The 23,555-nt window shown below is 46.3% G+C and overlaps 1 protein-coding gene and 1 long non-coding RNA gene across 8 annotated transcripts in view; one reads left to right on the plus strand and one right to left on the minus strand.

Moving 5' to 3' along the window:
* The first annotated feature begins 1,476 nt into the window (after positions 1-1,476).
* On the plus strand, positions 1,477-17,134 carry LOC122542787. Its single transcript, XR_006309865.1, has 3 exons — positions 1,477-1,763; positions 4,105-4,173; positions 17,061-17,134. It is a non-coding gene; the product is annotated as an uncharacterized LOC122542787 (long non-coding RNA).
* The window catches only part of LOC122542785 (CLK4-associating serine/arginine rich protein), a 63,687-nt gene continuing 48,623 nt past the window's right edge, over positions 8,492-23,555 (minus strand). For 6 of the 7 annotated variants that reach the window (XM_043680828.1, XM_043680827.1, XM_043680831.1 and 3 more), the window contains exons 19-22: positions 21,328-21,374; positions 18,051-18,133; positions 11,343-11,370; positions 8,492-10,300 (exon numbers count right to left, since the gene is read on the minus strand). In XM_043680828.1, coding sequence (XP_043536763.1) covers positions 10,258-10,300; positions 11,343-11,370; positions 18,051-18,133; positions 21,328-21,374 — 201 coding nt within the window. In that variant the 3' untranslated portion in view covers positions 8,492-10,257. Of the gene's footprint in view, positions 10,301-11,342; positions 11,371-18,050; positions 18,134-21,327; positions 21,375-23,555 lie in introns of those variants that run through there. The other variant, XR_006309864.1, reaches the window with a different exon arrangement.

Consider the following 23,555-nt stretch of genomic DNA (forward strand, 5'->3'; position numbering starts at 1 on the left):
GGAAATAGGCCCTTCGGCCCAACAAGTCCACACCGACCCTTCGAAGAGCAACCCACCCAGACCCATTCCCCTACATTCACCCCTTCACCTAACATTATGGTCAATTTAGCACGGCCAATTCACCTAACCTGCACATCTTTGGACTGTGGGAGGAAACCGGAGCACCCGGAGGAAACCCACACAGACACGGGGAGAATGTGCAAACTCCACACAGACAGTTGCCTGAGGCAGGAATTGAACCCGGGTCTCTGGCGCTGTGAGGCAGCAGTGCTAAGAGATGCCGGTGTTGGACTGGGGTGTACAAAGTTAAAAATCACACAGCAGCAGGTTATAGTCCAACAGGTTTATTTGGAAGGACTAGCTTTTGGAGCGGCGCTCCTTCATCAGGTGGTTGTGGAGCATCGCTCTGAAAGCTAGTGCTTCCAATTAAACCTGTTGGACTATAACCTGCTGCTGTGTGATTTTTAACTTTGTACACCCCAGTCCAACACCGGCATCTCCAAATCCTTTTTGTAGCGCAGTGTCAAATTCTGCTTGATGGTCATTGTTGGAGGCATTTTGGTACATTAAAGCATTACAAGTTTATTCCTCCCCCTCGCCTCCCCCCGACCCACCCCCCCCAACAAAAGCATTATTCAAAACAAAATACACCCTTTACAGAGAGGCCCCATGCAGACAGGTTGGCAGAGCATGATATCTGCTGATATCACCTCTGTCTGGTAGGTGTTGAGGAGGTTAACACCAGTGTTAACTGAAAGCCTGGAGGGTTGTAAAAGGGATTAGTGACTCTTGTCTGTCTGCTACTAATACCTTGGGAATGAAAAATCTTCTCACAGAGAAAAGCTCCATTTACAGAGTCACAGACACAGCCAAATTCCCCTTCATCTCCACAACATCTAACTTTACTCTGTGGTGGGGGGTGGAGGATAATGAATTATCTTATTCTCTCTGACAGTCTACTTTCTGTGCTCCCTCCTGCTGAACTTTAGCCCTGTAGAGCTCAAGTGTGACCTTTGTTTCTTTAATTTAAAAACACAGAGTTTAGGATAACGGCTAGGCCATTCGGCCCATCGAGCCTGCTCTGCCATTCAGTATGATCATGGCTGCTCGAGGGATTCAACTGCATTTTCCTTCTCGCTCCCCATTATCCTTGATTCACCCAGAGACCAAGTATGTATCTATCCCAGCCTTCAACATTAGAGGACCCGCAATCCTCTAGGGTAGAGGATTTCAAAAATTCAGAACCCTTTGCACGAAAAGATTCCTCATTTTCAGTTTCCAGATCAGCAACGCCTTATCCTGAGACTGTGTTCCCTGAGTTAGAACATAGAATATTCCAGCGCAGTACAGGCCCTTCGGCCCTCGATGTTGCGCTGACCTGTGAAACTAATCTGAAGCCCATCTAACCTACATTATTTCATTATCATCCATACGTTTATCCAATGACCATTTAAATGCCCTTAAAGTTGGCAGGTCCATTACTGTTGCAAGCAGGGCGTTCCACAGCCTCACTACTCTAAGTAAAGAACCTTTCCTCTAATGTCTGTCCTAGATCTATGACAGATTCCCCAGGGCCAGGGGGGAATAAATCTGTGTCAATCCCCTTCATCTTCAGAGTCTGGATTATTTAATGAAATCTCTTCTCATTCTTCTAGAATGTAAAGAATATTAGCCCAATTTACACAGCCTCTCATTGCAGGACAACTCCCACATCTGAAGGGGCCAATCCAGTGAAGTTTTGCTGTTTCCCTTTCAATGAAAAGGTACTCTTCCTTCAACACCGAGGAGGCGGGGGGGGGGAGGCAAAACAGCTCGCAGCACTCCAGCTCTGACAAAACTAACTGCTTTAGAAAAGCTAGCAATGGTGTGCTGATTTGAGGGGAGGGCTGAAGTTTGTCTAAAAGAGACTTGTATTTTCGCAGTGCCACACATAACCCCTGGCCATCCCAAAAGTTTGTGACCAATTTTGTCAGCAGCGTTTTAGGGAATGCAGCAGGTCACTAGCACACAGTGGGAACCCACACACAGCAGTGTGGCTGTGACTGGATTGTCTACTTCAGGTTTTTTGTCGAGGGATAAATATTAGTGCCAGGCAGTGTCAAGAACTGCTCTGGACATGTTTGAATGCACTGAGAAAGAGACCTTTCCATATGACAACACCTCTAGCATCTCTAGCACTTGGTGCAACAGCCTGGGTGGAGTTGTTCGGATTTCATGAGTGACATTTGAACCAATGAACCTCTGAGTCAGATTGATAAGGATTAAACATAAAATATGCAAAGCAGCTAGGTTTAAGATGAGAGGGGAAAAGATTTAAAAGGGACCTAAAGGACAACTTTTTTCACACAGAAGGCGGCGTATGTAAGGAATGAGCTGCCAGAGGTGGATATAATCACAACATTTAAAAGACATTTGGACAGGTACATGGACAGGACAGGTTTAGAGAGGGATGGGCCAAAGACAGGTAAATAGGAGAGGTTCTGTTCAGGAAACCAGGTCGGCATAGACAAGTTGGGCCGAAGGGTCTGTTTCTGTGCTGTATGACACAGGGAAGGTTGCTACCCACTCTGTTATAGTTGTCTTCAGGCATATGGTAACAGCCCAGAATCTTTCTCTCCCTCCTCAAACCAACTAGTCCTGATGGAAAGTGGAGAAACGAGAGGATATAGTAACAATGTGCAAATCTACATTAATCTGCCTGTGTTTCTGCTTTCCTCCTCCAATTCTATGCCCCTGCCTTGCGTAGGCTAAGATTCCATTTGACAGGAGCTCTGTATCCAGCTTGTGTGACTGCCTCTGGCTGAGGCTGCTCAACTGTGGAGGCATCACTGTCTGTGTTTGTACTTAATTTCACTTGCCAGCGGTTGGGAGCATTCTCAAACCTGACTTTTTCCGTTGCTGGGATGAGCCAGTTTAGAATGTAGCAAACACCAAGAGTCAGGATCTTAAGTGAAGAATTGTTAACATGCGTTTTGTGTGGCACCATTAGCAGAGTAAAAGGGTCCTCCTGTGGTGCAGTGGGAACGTCCTTACCCCTGGACGGGGAGGCCCGGGTTCAAGTGCCAAATGCTCCAGAGGTGTGTAATAATGTCTCTGAACGGGTTGATTAGAAAAATAATAAAACATCAGAGCATTTCAGAGGGGCGTTGTCAAACTAAATTCGACAGAGCCACACAAGGCGGTGTTGAGAGAGGTGTCCAAAAGTGTGTTCAAAGAAATGGATTTTAGCAAGTATCTAGAAGAGATAGGGTGGCACGGTGGCTCAGTGGTTAGCACTGCTGCCTCACAGCACCAGGGACCCAGGTTCGATTCCAGCCTCGGGTGACCGTCTGTGTGTAGTTTGCACATTCTCCTCGTGTCTGCATGGGTTCCCTCCGGGTGCTCCGGTTTCCTCCCACAGTCCAAAGATGTGCAGGTTAGGGTGAATTGACCATACTAAATTGTCTATAGTGTTAGGTATATTAGTCAGGAGTAAATGCAGGGGAATGGGTCTGGGTGGGTTACTGTTCGGAGGGTTGCTGTGGACTTGTTGGGCCGAAGGGCCTGTTTCCACACTGTAGGGAATCTGAAGAGGAGAGAGAAGCAGAGATGCTTCCAAAAGAAATTCCAGAGCCTGGGGCCCAGGCAGTTGAAGGCACGACTGGTGTAGGGGAGGCAGTCCTGGCACTTAACCTTGGAGCACCAAGTGCCATGGGGCTCGGAGCAGAGCGGAGATGGTTGTGGGGTTGGGGTCTGGGTAAAAACAATGACTGCAGATGCTGGAAACCAGATTCTGGATTAGAGTGGTGCTGGAAAAGCACAGCAGGTCAGGCAGCATCCGAGGAGCAGGAAAAATCGACGTTTCTGATGAAGGGCTTTTGCCTGAAACGTCGATTTTACTGCTCCTTGGATGCTGCCTGAAGTGCTGTGCTTTTCCAGCACCACTAATCCAGGGTTGGGGTCTGGTGCAGGCGGTTAGATCATGTGTGAAGGTCCTGCACTGAGTTGCTACACTGTAATGTCTACTTGAAATTTCCTACCTTACTGCAATGTTAGTGATGTACTATTTTTAACTTTTAACTCAGTAAGTAATGCAACTACTTTTATTTCTCTGCTGTATCCAAGAATTGTACCTGGGCACTTCCACCTAAGATGTCAGCATGGACAAGTTGGGCCGAAGGCTCTGAGACTCAGGTAAGATTGCTATCCTCTATGCCACAGTTCTCTACAAGTATACGGTAAGAATCTTTGCTTGGGTGAGGTGACCTGAGGAACATGCTGTCGAGAGGAGATTCTCAGGCAGGGCTCAAAGAAAGGATGAATTCTTTGTAACGATGAAACCTTCCCGCCTCAGTGTTCCAGTGCGGCAGGGTTCCCCTCTCTCATGGCCGGCTGAGAACAGATCCTACCCACCAGCAGAGCGGCCACTCACTTCACAAGCCACAGTATCCGGCAGGTCAGGAAGATAAGGAAACTCACTCCAGTTCCCCCAGCTGGCCTCACAAACCACCAGCAAACACACAGTCACGATGGTCAGTACAGATGGTCATTGTGGTCAGGCTGCAATCGAGCTGACACTTCCCACTGACAGCTTTCGTTTCTCACACTCTAGATCTCCCCCCTACCCCCGTTCACTCCTTCCCTCTTGCTCAGCTTCTTCCCAAGGCCAGAGTGGGGTGGGGGGGGTTGGGAGATTTAGCAGCATCAATCAAGGGACAGATGATCATTCAGCCCCTCCATGCACGTGTGCCCTTCCTTTCTAACATGGCTAATTTGTACCCAAACTCGCCCCATTCTTAGTCTCAGTGCTGAAATTTTCAATTTGTCCCTCCCCAGTTTTTTGGGTTGAGGTTTTCTGCATCCAGCCCAAACAGATCGATATTTTTACTCTCCACGTTAGCACCACCTCATTTTCATCCACATAATCTTTAATGCGTTTCATCTTAATTTGCATCGAGTTTTCCCCTTTAATGCACGTGCAAGGCGAATACATTCCCTAAATTTATGGGGGGGATTAATCCCTACCCTAACCCACACCCAGACCGAAACCTCAACGGTCAGGACAAGCATATCTCTGTCTTCCAGCTTCCCCAGGCAATTCTGTGTCGTTCTCAAAAGGCACTTCCTCAGATTAGCTCTCTCCATCCTCCCCCCAGTGCTCCTGCATTGACAATGAGTGAGACAGTGGCTATCACTGTTCTGCCAGTAGCAGCAGGGAAATACACAGAAAGCGCAGCCTCAGCATCTACAACCTCAATGCTCGAAGCTGGTGTAGACGCTTTGCTCATCAGGTCAGATATAAGCTGTTCCTACTCTGGCAGTGTTTAATGGGGACAATATAGACGGAGTTTTACTCTCTAATCCAGCGCTGTCCCTGTCCTGGGAATGTTTGATGGGGACAGTATAGACGGAGTTTTACTCTGTCTAACCCAGTGCTGTCCCTGTCCTGGGAGTGTTTGATGGGGACAGTTTGGAAGGAGTTTTACTCTAAATCTAACCCGGTGTTGTCCCTGTCCTGGGAGTGTTTGGTGGGTATAGAATAGAAGGAGCTTTACTTTCAGTTTAAAAAGATAGAGATATCATTTCATTCAGTTTTACAGCGTAGGAGCCTTATTCTGTATCAAACCCCATGCTATTCCTGTCCTGGGAGTGTTTGATGGGGACAGTGTCAAGGAAGGAAGTGAGGACTGCAGATGCTGGTGTGGGAGAACATCTGCTTCCCTGTCCAGCCACAGCATGGCCTCAAAAAACATAAGGAACCATGTCTGCCTAAGCCACAAGAGAAACTACCCAGAGTGCCTCAGCCTTGACCAAAAGGCTAGCTAAGAAACCTGGCAACAAACAGAAGATGACTCAAACCACTTCCAGACTGGGGAGTACACTTCCCAAGACGGCCTGACAATAGACTTCCTAGCCCTCGGTAAGCACAACCGCACCTGATGCCCTAAGGGCAGCCTCACTCCTCACACATACTGGAACTGCACAAAGGGTGCTCAGACTGAAAGGCACCAAGGTACCTTGCTTGCTGACTAACCACAATGGAAGCCAGTTGATGCCAGGATGAGAGACATTATCACCTACTCTCTCAGAGGATCGGAATCTTTTAACTCAATCACAGACTGATTGCTGCTGATTGTCCTCCCATTGATTGTGTTTTACTCTTGATCATACTGTAATTCACACCACATTACTGTACCCCTATAAAACTGCCTGTACCCACTGCTCAGGAAAGGGAACCCTTGGTCTACCTGTACAGGCTGTCAGTTCTGTGTCAGCCTAGTCAGAGATGTACAGCACGGAAACAGACCCTTTCGGTTCAACCCGTCCATGCCGACCAGATATCCCAAACCAATCTGGTCCCACCTGCCAGCACCCGGTCCATATCCCTCCAAACCCTTCCTATTCATATACCCATCCAAGTGCCTCTTAAATGTTGCAATTGTACCAGCCTCCACCACTTCCTCTGGCAGCCCATTCCATACACGTACCACCCTCTGCATGAAAATGTTGCCCCGTAGGTCTCTTTTATATATTTCCTCTCTCACCCTAAACCTATGCCCTCTAGTTCTAGACTCCCCTCACCCCAGGGAAAAGACTTTTGTCTATTTACCCTATCCATGCCCCTCATAATTTTATAAACCACTAAGGTCACCCCTCAGCCTCCGGCGCTCCAGGAAAAACAGCCCCAGCCTATTCAGCCTCTCCCTGGACCTCAAATCCTCCAACCCTGGCAACATCCTTGTAAATCTTTTCTGAATCCTTTCAAGTTTCACAACATCTTTCCGATAGGAAGGAGACCAGGAGTGCAGGCAATATTCCAACAATGGTCTAACCAATGTCCTGTACAGCCGCAACATGACCTCCCAACTCCTGTACTCAATACTCTGACCAATAAAGGAAAGCATACCAAATCCCTTCTTCACTATCTTATCTACCTGTGACTCTACTTTCAAGGAACTATGAACCTGCATTCCAAGGTCTCTTTGTTCAGCAACACTCCCTAGGACCTTATCATTAAGTATATAATTCCTGCTAAGATTTGCTTTCCCAAACTGCAGCACCTCGCATTATCTGAATTAAACTCCATCTGCCACTTCACAGCCCATTGGCCCATCTGATTAAGATCCTGTTGTAATCTGAGGTAACCTTCTTCGCTGTCCACGACATCTCCAATTTTGGTGTCATCTGCAAACTTACTAACTATATCTCTTGTGCTCACATCCAAATCATTTATATAACTGATGAAAAGTAGTGGACCCAGCACTGATTCTTGTGACACTCCACTGGTCACAGGCCTCCAGTCTGAAAAATAACCCTCCACTACCACCGTCTGTCTTCTACCTTTGAGCCAGTTCTGTATCCAAATGGCTAGTTCTCCCTGTATTCCATGAGATCTAACCTTGCTAACCAGTCTCCCATGGGGAACCTTGTTGAATGCCTTACTGAAGTCCATATAGATCATATCTACCGCTCTGCCCTCCTCAATCCTCTTTGTTACTTCTTCAAAAAAAATCTCAATCAAATTTGAGAGATATGATTTCCCACGCACAAAGCCATGTTGACTATCCCTAATCTATCCTGGACTTTCCAAATATATGTACATTTTGTCCCTCAGGATTCCCTCCAACAACTTGCCCACCACTGACGTCAGGCTCACTGATCTATTGTTCCCTGGCTTGTCCTTACCACCCTTCTTAAACACTGGCACCACGTTAGCCAACCTCCAGTCTTCCGGCACCTCCCCTGTGACTATCGATGATACAAATATCTCAGCAAGAGGCCCAGCAATCATTTCTCTAGCTTCCCACAGAGTTCTAGGTACACCTGATCAGGTCCTGGGGATTTATCCACCTTTATGCATTTCAAGACATCTAGCACTTCCTCCTCTGTAATATGGACATTTTGCAAGATGTCACCATCTGTTTCCCTACAGAGCTGAAAAATGTGTTGCTGGAAAAGCGCAGCAAGTCAGGCAAGCATCCAAGGAGCAGGAGAATCGACATTTCGGGCATAAACCCTTCTTCAGGAAGGGCTTATCTGTTTCCCTCCAGTCTATATCTTCCATATCCTTTTCCACAGTAAATACTGATGCAAAATACTCATTTAATATCTCCCCCATTTTCTGCAGCTCCACACAAAGGCCACCTTGTCATTTTTTTCTTCCAGCCTAATCGCTTGTAATAAACAGCTTGTCAATTTCACCTAATCCGTGCTAGTTGGTCTCTGTTCAATTGGGTAATTTCTCCGACAGCTGGAGATCAGAGTCGCGAATGGGGTGCTGGAAAAGTCGATGTTTCGGGCATGAGACCTTCATCTGGAATGAAGAAGGGCTCTTGCTCGAAACGTCAATACTCCTGCTCCTCGGATGCTGCCTGATCGCCTGTGCTTTTCCAGCACCACACTCTCGACAGTGTCAAGGAACACTGACTTTCTGTTTATAAGAGTAGAGGCAGCTTTACTCTGAGCTTGTCCAGCACTCGTTTGGGAAAAAAAAAATGAAAATAATACTAGCCAGAGAAAACAGAAACTTTTACTTTTTGTTAAAGAAGAAACATTTTACAGAAATTGAGGCAAAAGTTACAAACTGTACATGACAAAAACGCCTAAAAACGTTTAAACACTTGTCTGAGTTAAACTAGTGAAGCCCGAATCAGTCTGCAGTCACTGAGAGACACGATAATCACAGAATTACACCTTCACAAGCTGGGCCCTCCTTCCCATAGATACAAGAGAGGGAACAAAACAAGACAGACGATGTCAATGAATTAATACAGCCCAAAGGGTAGCGAGCTGGAGGAGAGGCAATGTCAACTTGAGAAACACAGATGGTTTCCTAATTGATCTGAAAATTAACAACAAGTGATAAACCAAATCACTGCATTGGAATTTCAGAGCAGGTATTGTCCAGGACAGACACCTGCTGAAACCAGCCCCAAAACAGGACATTTATAAAGCCCTTCAATAGGGGGTTTGGGCTGGACCTGACAGCACATACCCAAGAGTAAACTCTGTAGAGAAATTGTGATGCTTTCTGGTAAATCATTTTCTTTTCAACTCAGTGATTGAAAACTTGTCAGGCACGGCATTTCTGCGGAACCAAACTGTCCGACACTTAAAACAGGACAGATGTTTCCTCCTGGTGGGGCTGTCTACCTGGAGTTCTATTTTCTGTTATGATGCTGTGCTTCACAGCCAGTTGGGTGCAGATTTGTTGCCAAAGTTATTTACAGAGCGATAAGAAACATTTAGCAACAGGACTTCAATTCGGGAGGACACTGGTATTTTGGGAGGGGGAGAAGGAAAGAGTGGTGTCACCACTGGCACACTGGGTGGGAGAGTACAACAGCTTAGAGCAGACCTGTGCCAGAAAGCACAGCAGAAGTTTTCTTTACAAAAGCATTACGTTTATTTGCCACGGTTCTGCATTCATGCTGCGCAGTTACAGATCTGTACCATCGGAATGCGCTGTTCTGCTCTCAATCTTCCCAGGCAGGAGGGATACCAAGGTGATGGGCAAACCCTCACTGTTTGTGGAAATGTCTAATCCCAGTCTGAGCCTACTAACGTATTTCATTTGTCACTAAATACCCATTTCGGTTTTGACACACAATAACATCTTTCTGGAGTCATCAGAATACCCTAGAAAAGCACGGGGGCCCAGTCTTTGAACAGGGAAGGGAAACCAAACCATGTACCGGACCTTACAGGAAGCACAGTTCAGTTGCTATCACTCGTGCCCTCCAGCACAGTACGGTCATAAACTAAGGCAAGACTTTCACCCACTTCCAGCCCCTTAAACCTACACCAGAGACTTAAGAGGATAGAAGACAAGTGGAGATACAAATGTACACACATTTTGTCAATATTGTGACTGAAAAAGCAGACAAAAGGTTACGACAAGAGGAAAAAAAAGACGAAGATTAAAAACAAAGCTGTTTGCTGGTACAGTCACTTTAAAGCAAGTCTTTTGAAGCGAGTCACTCTTTACTGTACTAAATGAAACTGTGAAAATTACAGACGTGCTTTGCTTCCATCCCTGGGTTATACACAGCTGCAGTACAGATAGAATCCAAAGTGAATGGGTGTACATTGCTGACACGATAAATAGTATGTACATACATACAGGCGCACGTGCACTGTAGTCATTACGCACTCAGCTCCTGCAGCTAGTTCTTGACTGCTGTGCATGGAGAGAACGCTGCGTTACCAGCTGTGTCAGTGGATCAAGAGGGACGCTACAGTCAGCAAGAGGGCCAACTGAAGGTTGAGCATTGGCTTCTAATGACGATGGTGAGGGCTTCTCGAGCGTGAGCGAGAACGTCTAGAAGATGAGAGAACGAAACAAACAAGTTATTCTCGGGAAATCATTATTTTTCATTACCCTGCTATCTCCATTTTCCTCCCAGAATGCTAATCCTCCTCCTGGGAGCAATTCTATACGGGGTTAGGAACCAACTGGATAGTTACATCAAAGAGGTCGATGGAGGATCGATGGACTAAATGGCTACTTTCAGAGTTACATGATTCTTCGAAAGATGAGCACCTCTGACTGCTGCACTCCCTCAGCACTGGGGTACTTCAGCCTCTACATTATGCTCAGGTCTCTGGTACAACAACTGGGACAATTTCAAATCAATTAATAAAATGGAATTGAATTCTAGTCTTAATCATCACCAAAAGGAACAGATCTGCTGTTTCTACCTGCTCTGTCCAACATGTAACTGATAGATCAGATTAGATTACTTACAGTGTGGAAACAGGCCCTTCGGCCCAACAAGTCCACACCGACCCTCCGAAGAGCAACCCACCCAGACCCATTCCCCTACATTTACCCCTTCACCTAACACTATGGACAATTTGGCATGGCCAATTCACCTAACCTGCACATCTTTGGAGTGTGGGAGGAAACCGGAGTACCCAGAGGAAACCCACGCAGACACGGGGAGAACGTGCAAATTCCACACAGACAGTTGCCCGAGGCAGGAATTGAACCCAGGTCCCTGGCGCTGGGAGGCAGCAGTACTAACCACTGTGCCGCCCATGCAGACCTGAAATTTCACACAAGAGTGTCAGGAGCAAGTGCCAATTTGAGACTGAGTGGATTGGTAGAGGAGCAGAGCGGGGGGCTGGAGCAAGCCTCTACATTTATACAGCAGTCAGTTGATGGATCAGCTAAGGAATGGTCTGAAAATGTTGTGCTCCGTCTGTGGTAAACCTTCAACACCAGTCCAGGACTGACGCATCAGACAGTTCAGGTCTGTACTGTTCAGTCAGCACACAGGACACTTCCATCCCCTCAGAGGGCAAGGTCTGGTTCACAAAAGACATATTCCTGCGATAGCGTGCAGACTAGTTTCTCTTACCTTCGTGATGAGCTGCTGTAATCACGGCCTAGAGTAGAAGACGAGAAAATCAGTCACATTGGGAGATGGAATCATTGTGGATACTCCCTACACCCACGTCACCTGATTCCAGACCACTGCACGCAGAGTGTGAGCAACTCAATTCGCAGAAAGAGGGCGATTTCACTTAACCAGCTTGTCTGTTTCTGTAACAAGTGTGGTATTTTGGGTGGGGGAGCTGGAAGACAGGAGGACTGCATTGCTGCAGGTGCTGTCTTTCAGATGCAATATTGAACTGGACCTTTACCAAGTAATGCAGAAGAGATTATCTGTTATCCCAAGATGGACTTTCCTTCTAATGGAAAGAATGTCAATGCACACTCTCTAGACACAGCAGACAGATTCCTCTCTGACTGTAGCTCTCTTTAAGGCTGCACTACCAACATGTGTCACTCTTTATGATCCTTCAGCCACTCATTTGTACCCTTAAGGCAGCCTTGCATTTATGTAGCACATTTCACAATCTCAAGATGTCACAAAATGGTACACAGCCACTAAAGAACGTTTTAAGGTGTGAGCACTTGCGTGCAATGTGAGAAATACAACAATTTCTCTACTGCAAGATCCCACAAACAAGTGATGTGATAAAAGGACCAGGTCACCTGCAGCAGGCACTGAGGGGAATTAATATCAAGTGGGAGACCGTTCCAAAGGATCTGTTTTCATGCTGCTTCCATGACTTTATATTGTTAAATTTGAAAGGGCTCAGAAAAGATTTACAAGGATGTAGCTGGGATTTGAGGGTTTGAGCTATAGGTAGAGGCTGAATAGGCTGGGCTATTCTCTCTGGAGTGTCAGAGGCTGAGGGGGTCCTTACAGAGGTTTATAAAATCACGAGGGACATGGATAGGGCAAATTGCCAAAACTAGTTTCCCTAGGGTAAGGGAGTCCAAAACTAGAGGGCACAGGTTTAAAGTGAGAGGGGTAAGATATAAAAGGGACCTGAGGGGCAACTTGTTCATGTTGAGGGTGGCGTATGTATGGAACGAGCTGCCAGAGGAAGTGGTGGAGGAGAGTACAATTACAACATTTAAACGGAATCTGGATGGGTACATGAAAAGGAAGGATACGGGCCAAATATTTGCAAATAGGACTAGATAGGTTTAGGATATCTGGACCTAAGGGTCTATTTCCATTCTGTGTAATTCTATACTATAAGTGCTGGTGTTGCTTGGTACATCACAAAACCAGAGTTTAGGTTTCCCCAAATGCCAGCTCTGGGATCCCTATTGCTGTCTAGGGAATTACATGCAGAATTAGGTCATTCAGCCCCTCAAACCTGTTCCACAATTCAATACAGATCAAGTCTGATCTGTCTGAAGCCCATAACCTAGTCTTGCCCACTCTCTGGGAAAGAGTTCCGCAGATTAATGAGATAAAACAATTCTGCTCTTCTCCATCTTAAGTGGAAGACCCTTAGCCAAGTTCCCTAATTCCAAACATCTCCTCAATTCCATGGTCAAGCCAGCCTCAGGACCTAGAGTGCGTCAATAGGATCACCTCTCATTGAGCATTCTCCTGAAGGGCTTATGCCCGAAACGTCGACTCTCCTGCTCCTTGGATGTTGCCTGACCTGCTGCGCTTTTCCAGCAACACATTTTCAGCTCTGATCTCCAGCATCTGCAGTCCTCACTTTCACCTCTCATTGATCTAGGCCTGAATGGGTATGGGCCCAACCTGGTCAATCTTTCTGTATAAACTGAACCTTTTGTCCTAATAATCTTAAAACATTCCCTGAGCCATTTCCACTGCCATTTTTTTACTTAAGCAACTGTAAAGCTTGCATTCCTTGAACATAGAACAGAACAGCAGAGGAACAGGCCCTTCGGTCCACTGTGTCTGTGCTGACCAGGATGCCACTCTAAACCCATCCCACCTGCCTGCTCATGGTTCATATCCCTTCGCTCGATTTCCTGTCTGTTCATGTGTCTGTCTAAATGTCTCTTAAATGTTGCTATTCTGTCTGTTTCTAGCACTTCCCCTGGCAGCGCATTCCAGGCACCTATCACTCTCTGCGAGAGGAGGAGGATGGGATCCCTTTTTCTAACATGGTGGTTATTTAAGATATTTAACATACAGCTCATGCTAGATTTCATGGTTGCGTTGACGATCGAGTTGAAATGTTGCTTGTCACAGGCACCCCACAGGCTTAGGGGATGTAATCCTGTCTGACCCATCTCGGCTCAATCATGAATAAAGATAGGGGGCTTGGAATAAGGCAATGCCTGCTGAGCAGTGGGAGGTGCGGCCATTTGCATACATAGCCAGCAGACATAGACAGACAGACAGACAAACAAATCGGCAGACGGACAGATACTAGTGGGAGATGGTGACTGCAAATTTGGAACATGGGGAACAGAAGAAGAAAAAAGGATGCTATTCTGAACAATGTACAGTTCCCGCTGTCTGTCCCACAAACACCGCAACATGTGGAAAATTAAACCATGCGGGAAAACCATGCGAGGTGGGCAATACTGGCACAGCCACTTTACAGGGAAAAAAGCACAACTGGCAACAGCAAGTGCTATCTTTATTGTCAGTATGCCACTACCTTGTGGGCGTCGGCACACTGTCAGCAAAGGACAGCATCAATGTCTTCTCAAAAGACTGGGGATTTAACAGCATTAGTGACTAAAAGAAGCTGATGATACAGAGTGTGCGCCCAGGAGGGACCCAAAGTGGGTGCCTCGTTTCCTGAACAACAATGCCGAGACTTCATAAGACGTTTCACTGGCTGTGAAGCCCTCTGGGTCATGTTGAGGCCACGGAAGATGCTATACAAATGCAAGGTCTTCTCTCCCTGATGGTAGATGCTGTTGGCATTTCAGATGGTGAAAGCAGCCCTCTGGTGCCTCACAGGCCTGAGGTCCTGGTCACTGGTCTGTGACAAGCAGGCACCACACTTAAGGTGGTCAGACCTTGCCAGAGGAAGTCATAGAGATGTACAGCATGGAGTGGAGCCTAGTACAATTTCAACATTTAAAAGACATCTGGAAGGGTAAATAAATAGGAAGAGTTTACAGATATATGGGGCAATTGCTGGCAAATGGGATTAGATTTATCGGAGACATCTGGTTGGTGTGGACGAAGGGTCTGTGTGCATGCTCTATGAGTATACGAACCCTGGGTCAGAGAGGAATGTGAATGATAGATCCGACCCTCACTCGTGGTCAATATCCAGGTGGACGAGGTCAACATGGAGCAGTGATGCCCCTAGAGTTCAATCTCCCATTGTCAGTCAGGTGAACACAGCCACTGACGAAATTGGAACCGTACTCTAGGTAAGGGTCAGGAGAGGTGAGGAGAAAATTAGGTTGTAATTAAATTGAAAGGTCGAGCCAATAGCAGGTTGTGAAAAGTGAAACTTGCTTCATTCAGCTTTGAAGTGTCTCTGAAAGACGTGATAAATGTTACATAATGCCTCGGCTCTTTCCTTCTCTCTCAACCGTGCCCAGCGTTCATAATCGGTGTAAAAAAAAACACGACAGGCTAGTTTCTCAGATCCCTCCCTCCCACATAGTTGACTTTTCCAGGAAAAGCAAGGTTCCTTTTGGTGACAAACAGAAACCAGAGAGCAGCAGAACTGAGCAGTGTTGCACAGCACTGGGGGAGATCCCACAGAACTCCCCATCCTGAGGCATGGAACAACCTCAATAACCTGCATTTTCATAGTACCCTAACTGTAATAAAGCACTGAGGAGCTACGTACAAAATCTGACACATGTAAGACAGGTGACCCAAGAAACATTTTGAGGAACTTCTTAGAGGTGGAGAGGAAGGAGCGAGGTTTTGGGAATGAATTCCAGAGCTCAGGGCCCAGGCAGCTGAAGGCACAGCCGCCAATGGTTCAGTGATTAATATCAGGAATTTCAACAGCACCAGATATCCTCATAGCACTAACACTCGCTGGAGGTAGGATACATCACTGTGCGGATTCAAACAATAAAGTTGGTTGTAAAATTGGACACAGTGGAGGGCGAATAAGGAGTCATTTTCTCTCCCCACCCCCCCACTTAAAACCCATTATCGCTTTGTCCTGCCACACCGTTTCAATAGACAATAGGTGCAGGAGTAGGCCATTCTGCCCTTCGTGCCAGCACCACCATTCATTATGATCATGGGCTGATCATCCTCAATCAGTATCCTGTTCCTGCCTTATCCCCATAACCCTTGATTCCACTATCCTTAAGAGCTCCATTCAACTCTTTCTTGAAAGTATCCAGAGACTTGGCCTCCACAGCCTCCAGGGGCAGAGCATTCCATACACCCACCACTCTCTGGGTGAAGACGTTTCTCCTCAACTCTGTTCTAAATGGCCTAACCCTTATTTTAAAACTGAATCCTCTGGTTCTGGACTCACCCATCAGCAGAAACATGCTTCCTGCCTCCAGAGTGTCCAATCTTTTAATAATCTTATATGTCTCAATCAGATCCCTTCTCAGCCTTCTAAACTCAAGCGTATACAAGCCCAGTCGCCCCAATCTTTCAACGTAAGATAGTCCCGCCATTCCGGGAATTAACCTTGTGAACCTACGCTGCACTCCCTCAATAGCCAGAATGTCTTTCCTCACATTTGGAGACCAAAACTGCACACAATATTCCAGGTGCGGTCTCACCAGGGCCCTGTACAGCTGCAGAAGAACCTCTTTGCTTCTATACTCAATTCCTCTTGTTATGAAGGCCAGCATGCTATTAGCTCTCTTGCTGTACCTGCATGCTTGCTTTCATTGACTGATGTACAAGAACACCTAAATCTCGTAGTACTGCCCCTTTGCCTAACTTGATTCCACTTAGGTAGTAATCTGCCTTCCTGTTCTTGCCACCAAAGTGGATAACCACACATTTATCCACATTAAACTGCATCTGCCATACATCTGTCCACTCACCTAGCCTGTCCAGGTCACCCTGTAATCTCCTAACACCCTCCTCACATTTCACCCTGCCACCCAACTTTGTATCATCAGCAAATTTGCTAATATTACTTTTAATACCATAATTTATATCATTAATGTACATTGTAAAAAGCTGCGGTCCCAGCACTGATTCCTGTGGTACCCCACCAGTCACCACCTGCCATTCCAAAAGGGAGCCGTTTATCACTACTCTTTGTTTCCTGTCAGCCAACCAATTTTCAATCCAAGTCAGTATTTTGCCCCCAATACCATGCGCCCTAATTTTGCTCACTAACCTCCTATGTGGGACTTTATCAGCCGCCCCAGAGCTTTAGCTGGAGCTGACAAACAACGGGAAGCAAAAGGAGTGACCACAAAGAAGCCAGAGATATGCACAGTCCAAACTTTTCCACAACTCCTGAGAGGCAGGCTGAACATTCCAGCCACGCAGAGTTAATAACGACAGCCTGGCCCAAACGTCTGACCCACTTTCACCTGCATGAGCAGTTTGCATTTTCTGGGGCTGGAATGATGCTGCACAGACAGAGGCTATTCGTCCCACTGTGCCTCTGCTGTTCCTTCCCAATTTATCTTGCTAAGATACAAAGGATCTGAGCACAATGAAGAGATTGCACCATCTGGTGGCACAATGCAACACTGCAACACAAACCCCTAATAGAGACTTTATTTACAGAACACCCATCACAACATTGGGACCTGGCAAAATGCTTTGCAAAACAGAGCACTTTTGAAAAACAGTGACTATAGCCTTTTTAATCTTTTACAGGGTGTAGACTCGCATTTATTGCTCAGTGCCCTCTTGAACCACTTGGTGAAGGGATGCTCGGTTCAGTTTGGGAGGCAGTTCCAAGATTTTCACCAGAAACTCTGAAGGAACAATGACATATTCCCAAATCAGGATGGTGAGGAGCTGGAGGGAAACTTGCAGGGGGGTGGTGTATCCCATGTATCTGCTGCCCTTGTCCTTCTATAGGGTTGTGGGTTTGGAAGGTGCTAATGAAGGAGCCTTGGTGAGTTGCTGCATCAGGTAACTCATACATATGGCTGTGGTAATGTAACAGCCAACATGAGTGCAGCAAGCTCTCACAAACAGTGAAGTGATAATGACTAGACCATTTTGGAATGTTGTTTGTGAATAACTGCTGGTTGGGATGCCACACCACCCTGATCCTCTTGCAATTCGTTCTTTACATCCACCCACCAGGACAGCCAGGGTCCCTCCATCTAAAACCTCATCTAACAGGCTAGTGCCACGTTGAAAGCACATTTTAGGGTCTCAGTAAGCATTTTCTACTGTCCCTGCCAATCTGATCTGTGCGTATTTTCTCCCTTTACGATAAAGCAAGAGATAAAATATTATTCATGAGCATGTTAGAATAAAATGATGCAGATTGTAAATTCCTAGCTAGTTCTCAGCAAATTTAACCAGTGATAAGGCAGTCAAATCTTCAACCACAGACTTCTACAGCACAGAAAGAGGCCATTCAGCCCAACCCATCCATGATGATGTTTATGCTCCACACCATTTGAAAAGCATGTCTTAAGGTAGCACCTCCAACAATGCAGCACTCCTTCAGTACTGCAGCAGGCATACTATTTGGTGCTCTGTGCTCCAGGCACTGGGGTGTGACACGAACCCTATGACCATCAGAACATACCCGCTCCAAGACTCGGACAGCAGAGAATGGAAGGGAATTGCAATCCCACCTTCCTAAGGCTTCTGTCACATGAGAACTCAGAGACAGTGAATACATACCATGTCTTGGGGAGCACGAACGGCTCCTTCTCGGGTACTCCTTCTCCCACTCGTCCCTTTCTTTATCTCTGCGTTCTCGCTCCCTGCATTTTGTTTTGGCGAATTGTGGGGGGCGGGGGTAAGGAGGAGAGAGAACGGGAAGTAAAATTAACAAACAGTACTGTGCAACAAAAACAAAACACAACAAATTGTGGTCCTAGATGCTATCTGGACAGCTACGCAGTTCCTAACTCCGATATTCTACTGGCTGGTCATCCCACAGGATAACTATCCACTTGACTACTTTTGCTCACTTTCCCAATCGTAATGTTCTCACCCTAGATATTAAAGATTTCAAAGGATATGGAGATGGTGCAGGGAAGTGCAGGACAGGCTGAATGGCCTACTCCTGCTCCTATATTCTAGGTTCTTCCAACCCCTCCATAGCTTTGGAGCACCCGTTGGTTATGGTCAGGAACATTGGCTCCTCTGCAGTGACTCAGTAGTGAGGCCATTATCCAAAGGCAAAGCTAAACCTCTAGCAGGAACAGCACAGCATCTGTAACAGTGCACTGTTGGCTTTGCAACACAAACACAGCCATTGTTTTTAGATTAGATTACCTACAGTGTGGAAACAGGCCCTTTGGTCCAACAAGTCCACACCGACCTTCCGAAGAGTAACCCACCCAGACCCATTTCCCTCTGACTAATGCAACAGCACAGCATCTGTAACAGTGCACTGTTGGCTTTGCACACACAAACACAGCCATTGTTTTTAGATTAGATTACCTACAGTGTGGAAACAGGCCCTTCGGTCCAACAAGTCCACACCGACCTTCCGAAGAGTAACCCACCCAGACCCATTTCCCTCTGACTAATGCAGCTAACACTATGGGCAATTTAGCATGGCCAATTCACTTGACCTGCACATCTTTGGATTGTGGGAGGAAACCAGAGCACCCGGAGGAAACCCATATAGACGCGGGGAGAATGTGCAAACTCTGCACAGACAGTCGCCCGAGGGTGGAATCGAACCCCGGTCCCTGATGCTGAGGCAGCAGTGCTAACCACTGAGCCACTGTGCCATCCTAAAGAAGGGAAATTATTTTTGAAACTCTTCATGATGAAACAAGGGCCCAGAGGTATTGATATAACAAATAGTTGATCAATTAACTATTTAACTGGATGTGTTGGTTAACAGATGAAAAAATACCAAGGGTAATTTGGTGATGGTGGTGCCAAAAAAAGACTTCACTTGTATGTAAGAACACCTCTGGATACAAGGAGAAAAAACTAACTGACTGGGTACAGCCAGTTCTTCTTTCATGTAATGGTTGCGTTCTTAGGCAATCCTGCATTATAGAAAAATCACGCTTCAGAAACAGCACTTCGTGTTGGTGCTGTACTTGTGTTATAGCCAATGCACGTTTTAAACATTTCTGCTTTAGGAACAGTTCACAATTCGTCATGTTACAGTGAAATCGTGTTAACGAAATGCGCGTTATAGTAGAACAACCTGCAGATGCTTGCGGTACAGTGGCAGTGACCCTAACTCTGTGCATGGAGGACTGGATTCTAGTCCCACCTGCTCCAGAGATGTGTAATTATATTTCTGAACAGGTTGATTTGAGAAATATCTAAAAGACGCCCAAGTGGAATCGCTGTGTGGGAGGAGTTGTAAGGCGGAGTAGTAAACCCTAACCACAAGAATGGTGACTGGCTTGGATCCAGATTGACAACAAGCAGATTCTGAAGGCAGCATTAAAAAAATTACTCTAAATGATCCACTCTTGAGGAATTTATGTTCTGTTCATGAAAAGTATTCTGGCACCACCTTTTGGGAGAGAGGAATTCAACGGAAGAAGCAGTGACCTTGCCCTTGATCATCCCACCCCCCCCCTGTCAGAGTGCTGGAAATTGCACAGAGTATGCCTGAACTTGCCAACAAATCAATTTTAATCAATGATAAGTTAGCCTTCTAAGGAGCATACGCAGTAGCAGCAGATCTGGATCATTTGGCCCCTTGAGCTTGTTCCATCATTCCATTCAGTAAGGCTGTGGCTGATCTGACTACTGTCAACTGGACCTTCTTGCCTGACCCAACAACCCCCACCCTCCAGCCCCTCATCTGTAACAACCTGCTATTCTATCAAAAATCTGACACAGCCGTAAATATAATCAACGGGTCAGGGGGGCATGGTGGTTCAGTGGTTAGCACTGCTGCCTCACAGCGCCAGGGATCTGGGTTAGATTCTAATCTCGGACGATTGTCTGTGTGGAGTTTGCTCATTCTCCCAGTGTCTGCGTGGGTTTCCTCCGGGTGCTCCGGTTTCCTCCCACAGTCCAAAGATGTGCGGGTTTGGTGAATTGGCCATGTCAACTTGTACATAGTGTCCAGAGATATGTAGGTTAGGTGCATTAGTCAGGGTAAAGTGTCGAGTAATACAGTAGTGGAATGGGCCTAGGTGGGTTACTCTTCGGAGGGTCAGTGTGGACTTGTTGGGCCGAAGGGCCTGTTTCCATACTGTAGGGATTCTGTGATTCGACCCAGCCTTCTCTGCTCCTTTTTTTGGGGGGGGGGGGCTTTGGGCAAATTCCAAACATTGATTATCCTTGAAGAAATTTCCTCCCATCTCCATGGACAGACAGCACCTCCCACCACAGCTCATACTGAAACACTGACGTCTGGAGTTAAACCATGGACGTTAGTTGATCTTGGGGAGGGCAGTACTTAAAAAGGACTTATATTCAACAGCAAGGTCACTTATAGACAGACAGCACCTCCCACCACAGCTCATACTGAAACACTGATGTCTGGAGTTAAACCATGGACGTTAGTTGATCTTGGGGAGGGCAGTACTTAAAAAGGACTTATATTCAACAGCAAGGTCACTTGATGAGGGACTGGCAAGTGTGTGGTGGATCACAGCGAGAACAGGATTGAGCCAGTAGTTTGGCGACAGATCACCCCACCTGTATTTTGGCAACAAGCATGGGTCTGGGTACCAATAACAGCTGAAAAAGGGAACAAGCAGGGGAGCGCAAATGGCCCTGAACTGTCTTTGCTGCTTTGGATAAACACGCAAATCGTTCAAAACACAATGTACAAATTATAATCGCTTTTCTCCTTGCTTCCCTGTTGGATCCACAAGATTGGTCACAATTAGTGAAGCTAATCGAAGCAGAGATTACAGCAGATTTTTAAAGTAATTTACTGCGCACAGAGAGAGACAGAGAGAGCACGAGCGAGAGAGAGAAAGCGAGAGAGAGAGAGATGGAGGGAGTAGTAAAGTATTACTTTAGTCGGATCTTTCGAGCCATGGCTCGTAGTTCATCCTCACGTTCCTGAAAAGAGAAACAGAAACACAGTTCAATCGAAGTGTTTAATCATAGATCGTTTCAAACTTCGTGCATGTAACAAGGTTCCCCTCCACCCAACTAGGTGGAAGTCCCAAGGTTGCAGCTCCCACTGATACTGTCACTGTTCCTCGTTCACCACCACTGGCCTGACCCTGCGCCCCCCCCACACTCTCCCTCTCAGCCACCCTCCTCTTCTGATCCACCAGCCCCCTAATCTCCTCCTGCATGCACAATGCTCCTCTTGCTCAACCAGCACATTCCAGTGACCCACTCTTTATTCACAGTCAAGCCAGCCTCAATGTTATCTGTGTTGCAAAATTCCTTGCTCACTCTTGTCCAGTTTCTCCAACTGCAGCATTCATTCCCTCTCTCAGTATCTACTTCTTGATTAAGCAGTTTTAATGTTTGTTCTGCCCCTGGAATAAGTCTCCCACCCTAAAGCACTTTCACCAATACCTTAAATCCCAAAGCCCTATCCTTCAGCTGTCTATCACGGTCATCACAAACCTGCTGAACATTCTCTTCTTCAACTTCTCACCAAGTTCCTTGCAGTCTCCTAATAACCTGTCTTGCACCATGCTCAAACCCATAAACTCTCTTAGCTCCACATCATCAGATCTGAGGCCAGAAGGCCTATTAACAGATCTAGCATGACCACTTTAAGAAATACACTGGTGAGACTGCTTTAATGCAGTCCGTTATGGCGCAGTTCCAGATTCAGTGGTCTGTTTATAGCAAAGACTGCTGTAAGGGATCATGATAAAGAATCAGTTTAAGTGCCCTAAGGTAAGACTTAAACCCACAACCTGTAGGGGCCAAACTGACAATTAGGTCTGGGGAAGGCAGTGGGGTAGTGGTAATGTTACTGGATTAGTATTGCAGATATGCCAGGCCAATGTTCTGAGAACATGGGCTTGAATCCCACCATGGCAGGAGGAGACCTACAGACTGTCCTTGTCGAGCAGATTGCCAATTGCTTTGTGAAAGTTAACAAACAGGTGGCACGGTGGCTCAGTGGTTAGCACTGCTGCCTTCCAGCACCAGGGACCCAGGTTCGATTCCAATCTCGGGCGATTGTCTGTGTGGAGTTTGCACATTCTCCCAGTGTCTGCATGGATTTCCTCCACGTGCTCCGGTTTCCTCCCACAGTCCAAAGATGTGCAAATTAGGTGAATTGACTGTGCTATATTGTCCCATAGTGTCCAGGGATGTTAGGTTAGGTACACAGTCAGGGTAAATGTACAGTAATAGGGTAAGGGAATGGATCTGGATAGGTTACTCTTTGGAGGGTCGGTGTGGACTTGTTGGGCCGAAGGGCCTGTTTCCACACTGTAGGGAATCTATGGTCTCGCTGTGTCAAAACACTTCCATCTCCAGCCTGGCTCTAGCATTCTTAAATTGGTGTCCTGTGGTTACTAACACAATGGTAGCTTCAGGCGACCAAACGATTGCAATCAAGGTGAAAGGCAGCAACACACTTGTGTTATTTATACTTGTATTTGCTACTTATCAAATTTTGTTGGAACCATTCCTCATTGGTGGATAAATCCCCAATCTGAGCACCAGGATCTGTTGGTAAACACAACTCCAAGTCATAACATTGTAAGAGAAGGGCAACTAGATCTTCAGGCCTACTTCGCCATTTGTTAAGTGACTCAGGTGACTGTGGTCTTAACTCCATTTCCCTCCCTGGTGCCTTCATAACCCTTGACTCTCCTGTCAATCAAAAAATCTTCGCTAACTCAGTCCTGAATAAGTTAAATGATCCAACCCCCACTGCTCTCTGGGAAGAGAATTAAATGGGAGATGCCTTGTTTTTAAACTGCACCCCTGGTTCTAGATTCCATACAAGATCCTTTCAGCATCTATGCTGTCAAGTTGCCTAAGAATACTATACATTTTTCTAAGGTCGCCTCCCCTACCTCCAAGCCCCACTGTAAAGGCCAAGTCTGCTTAATCTATCCTCAGAGGACAATCACAACAACACATTCCAGGCATTAGCTTGGGACCCTTTCTTGAACTGATTACATTGTAAGTATATTCCTTCTTTAAGAAGGAAGCTAAAACTAGACACAGGACTCAAATGAGGTCAAACCAATGTCCTGTTCAGTTGTTGCAAAGCTTTGCTACTTTTAAAACCCTCACAGTAAAGACCAACTTTCCATC

Source organism: Chiloscyllium plagiosum, chromosome 41, assembly GCF_004010195.1.
Source record: "Chiloscyllium plagiosum isolate BGI_BamShark_2017 chromosome 41, ASM401019v2, whole genome shotgun sequence".
In the NCBI taxonomy this organism is placed as follows: domain Eukaryota; kingdom Metazoa; phylum Chordata; class Chondrichthyes; order Orectolobiformes; family Hemiscylliidae; genus Chiloscyllium; species Chiloscyllium plagiosum.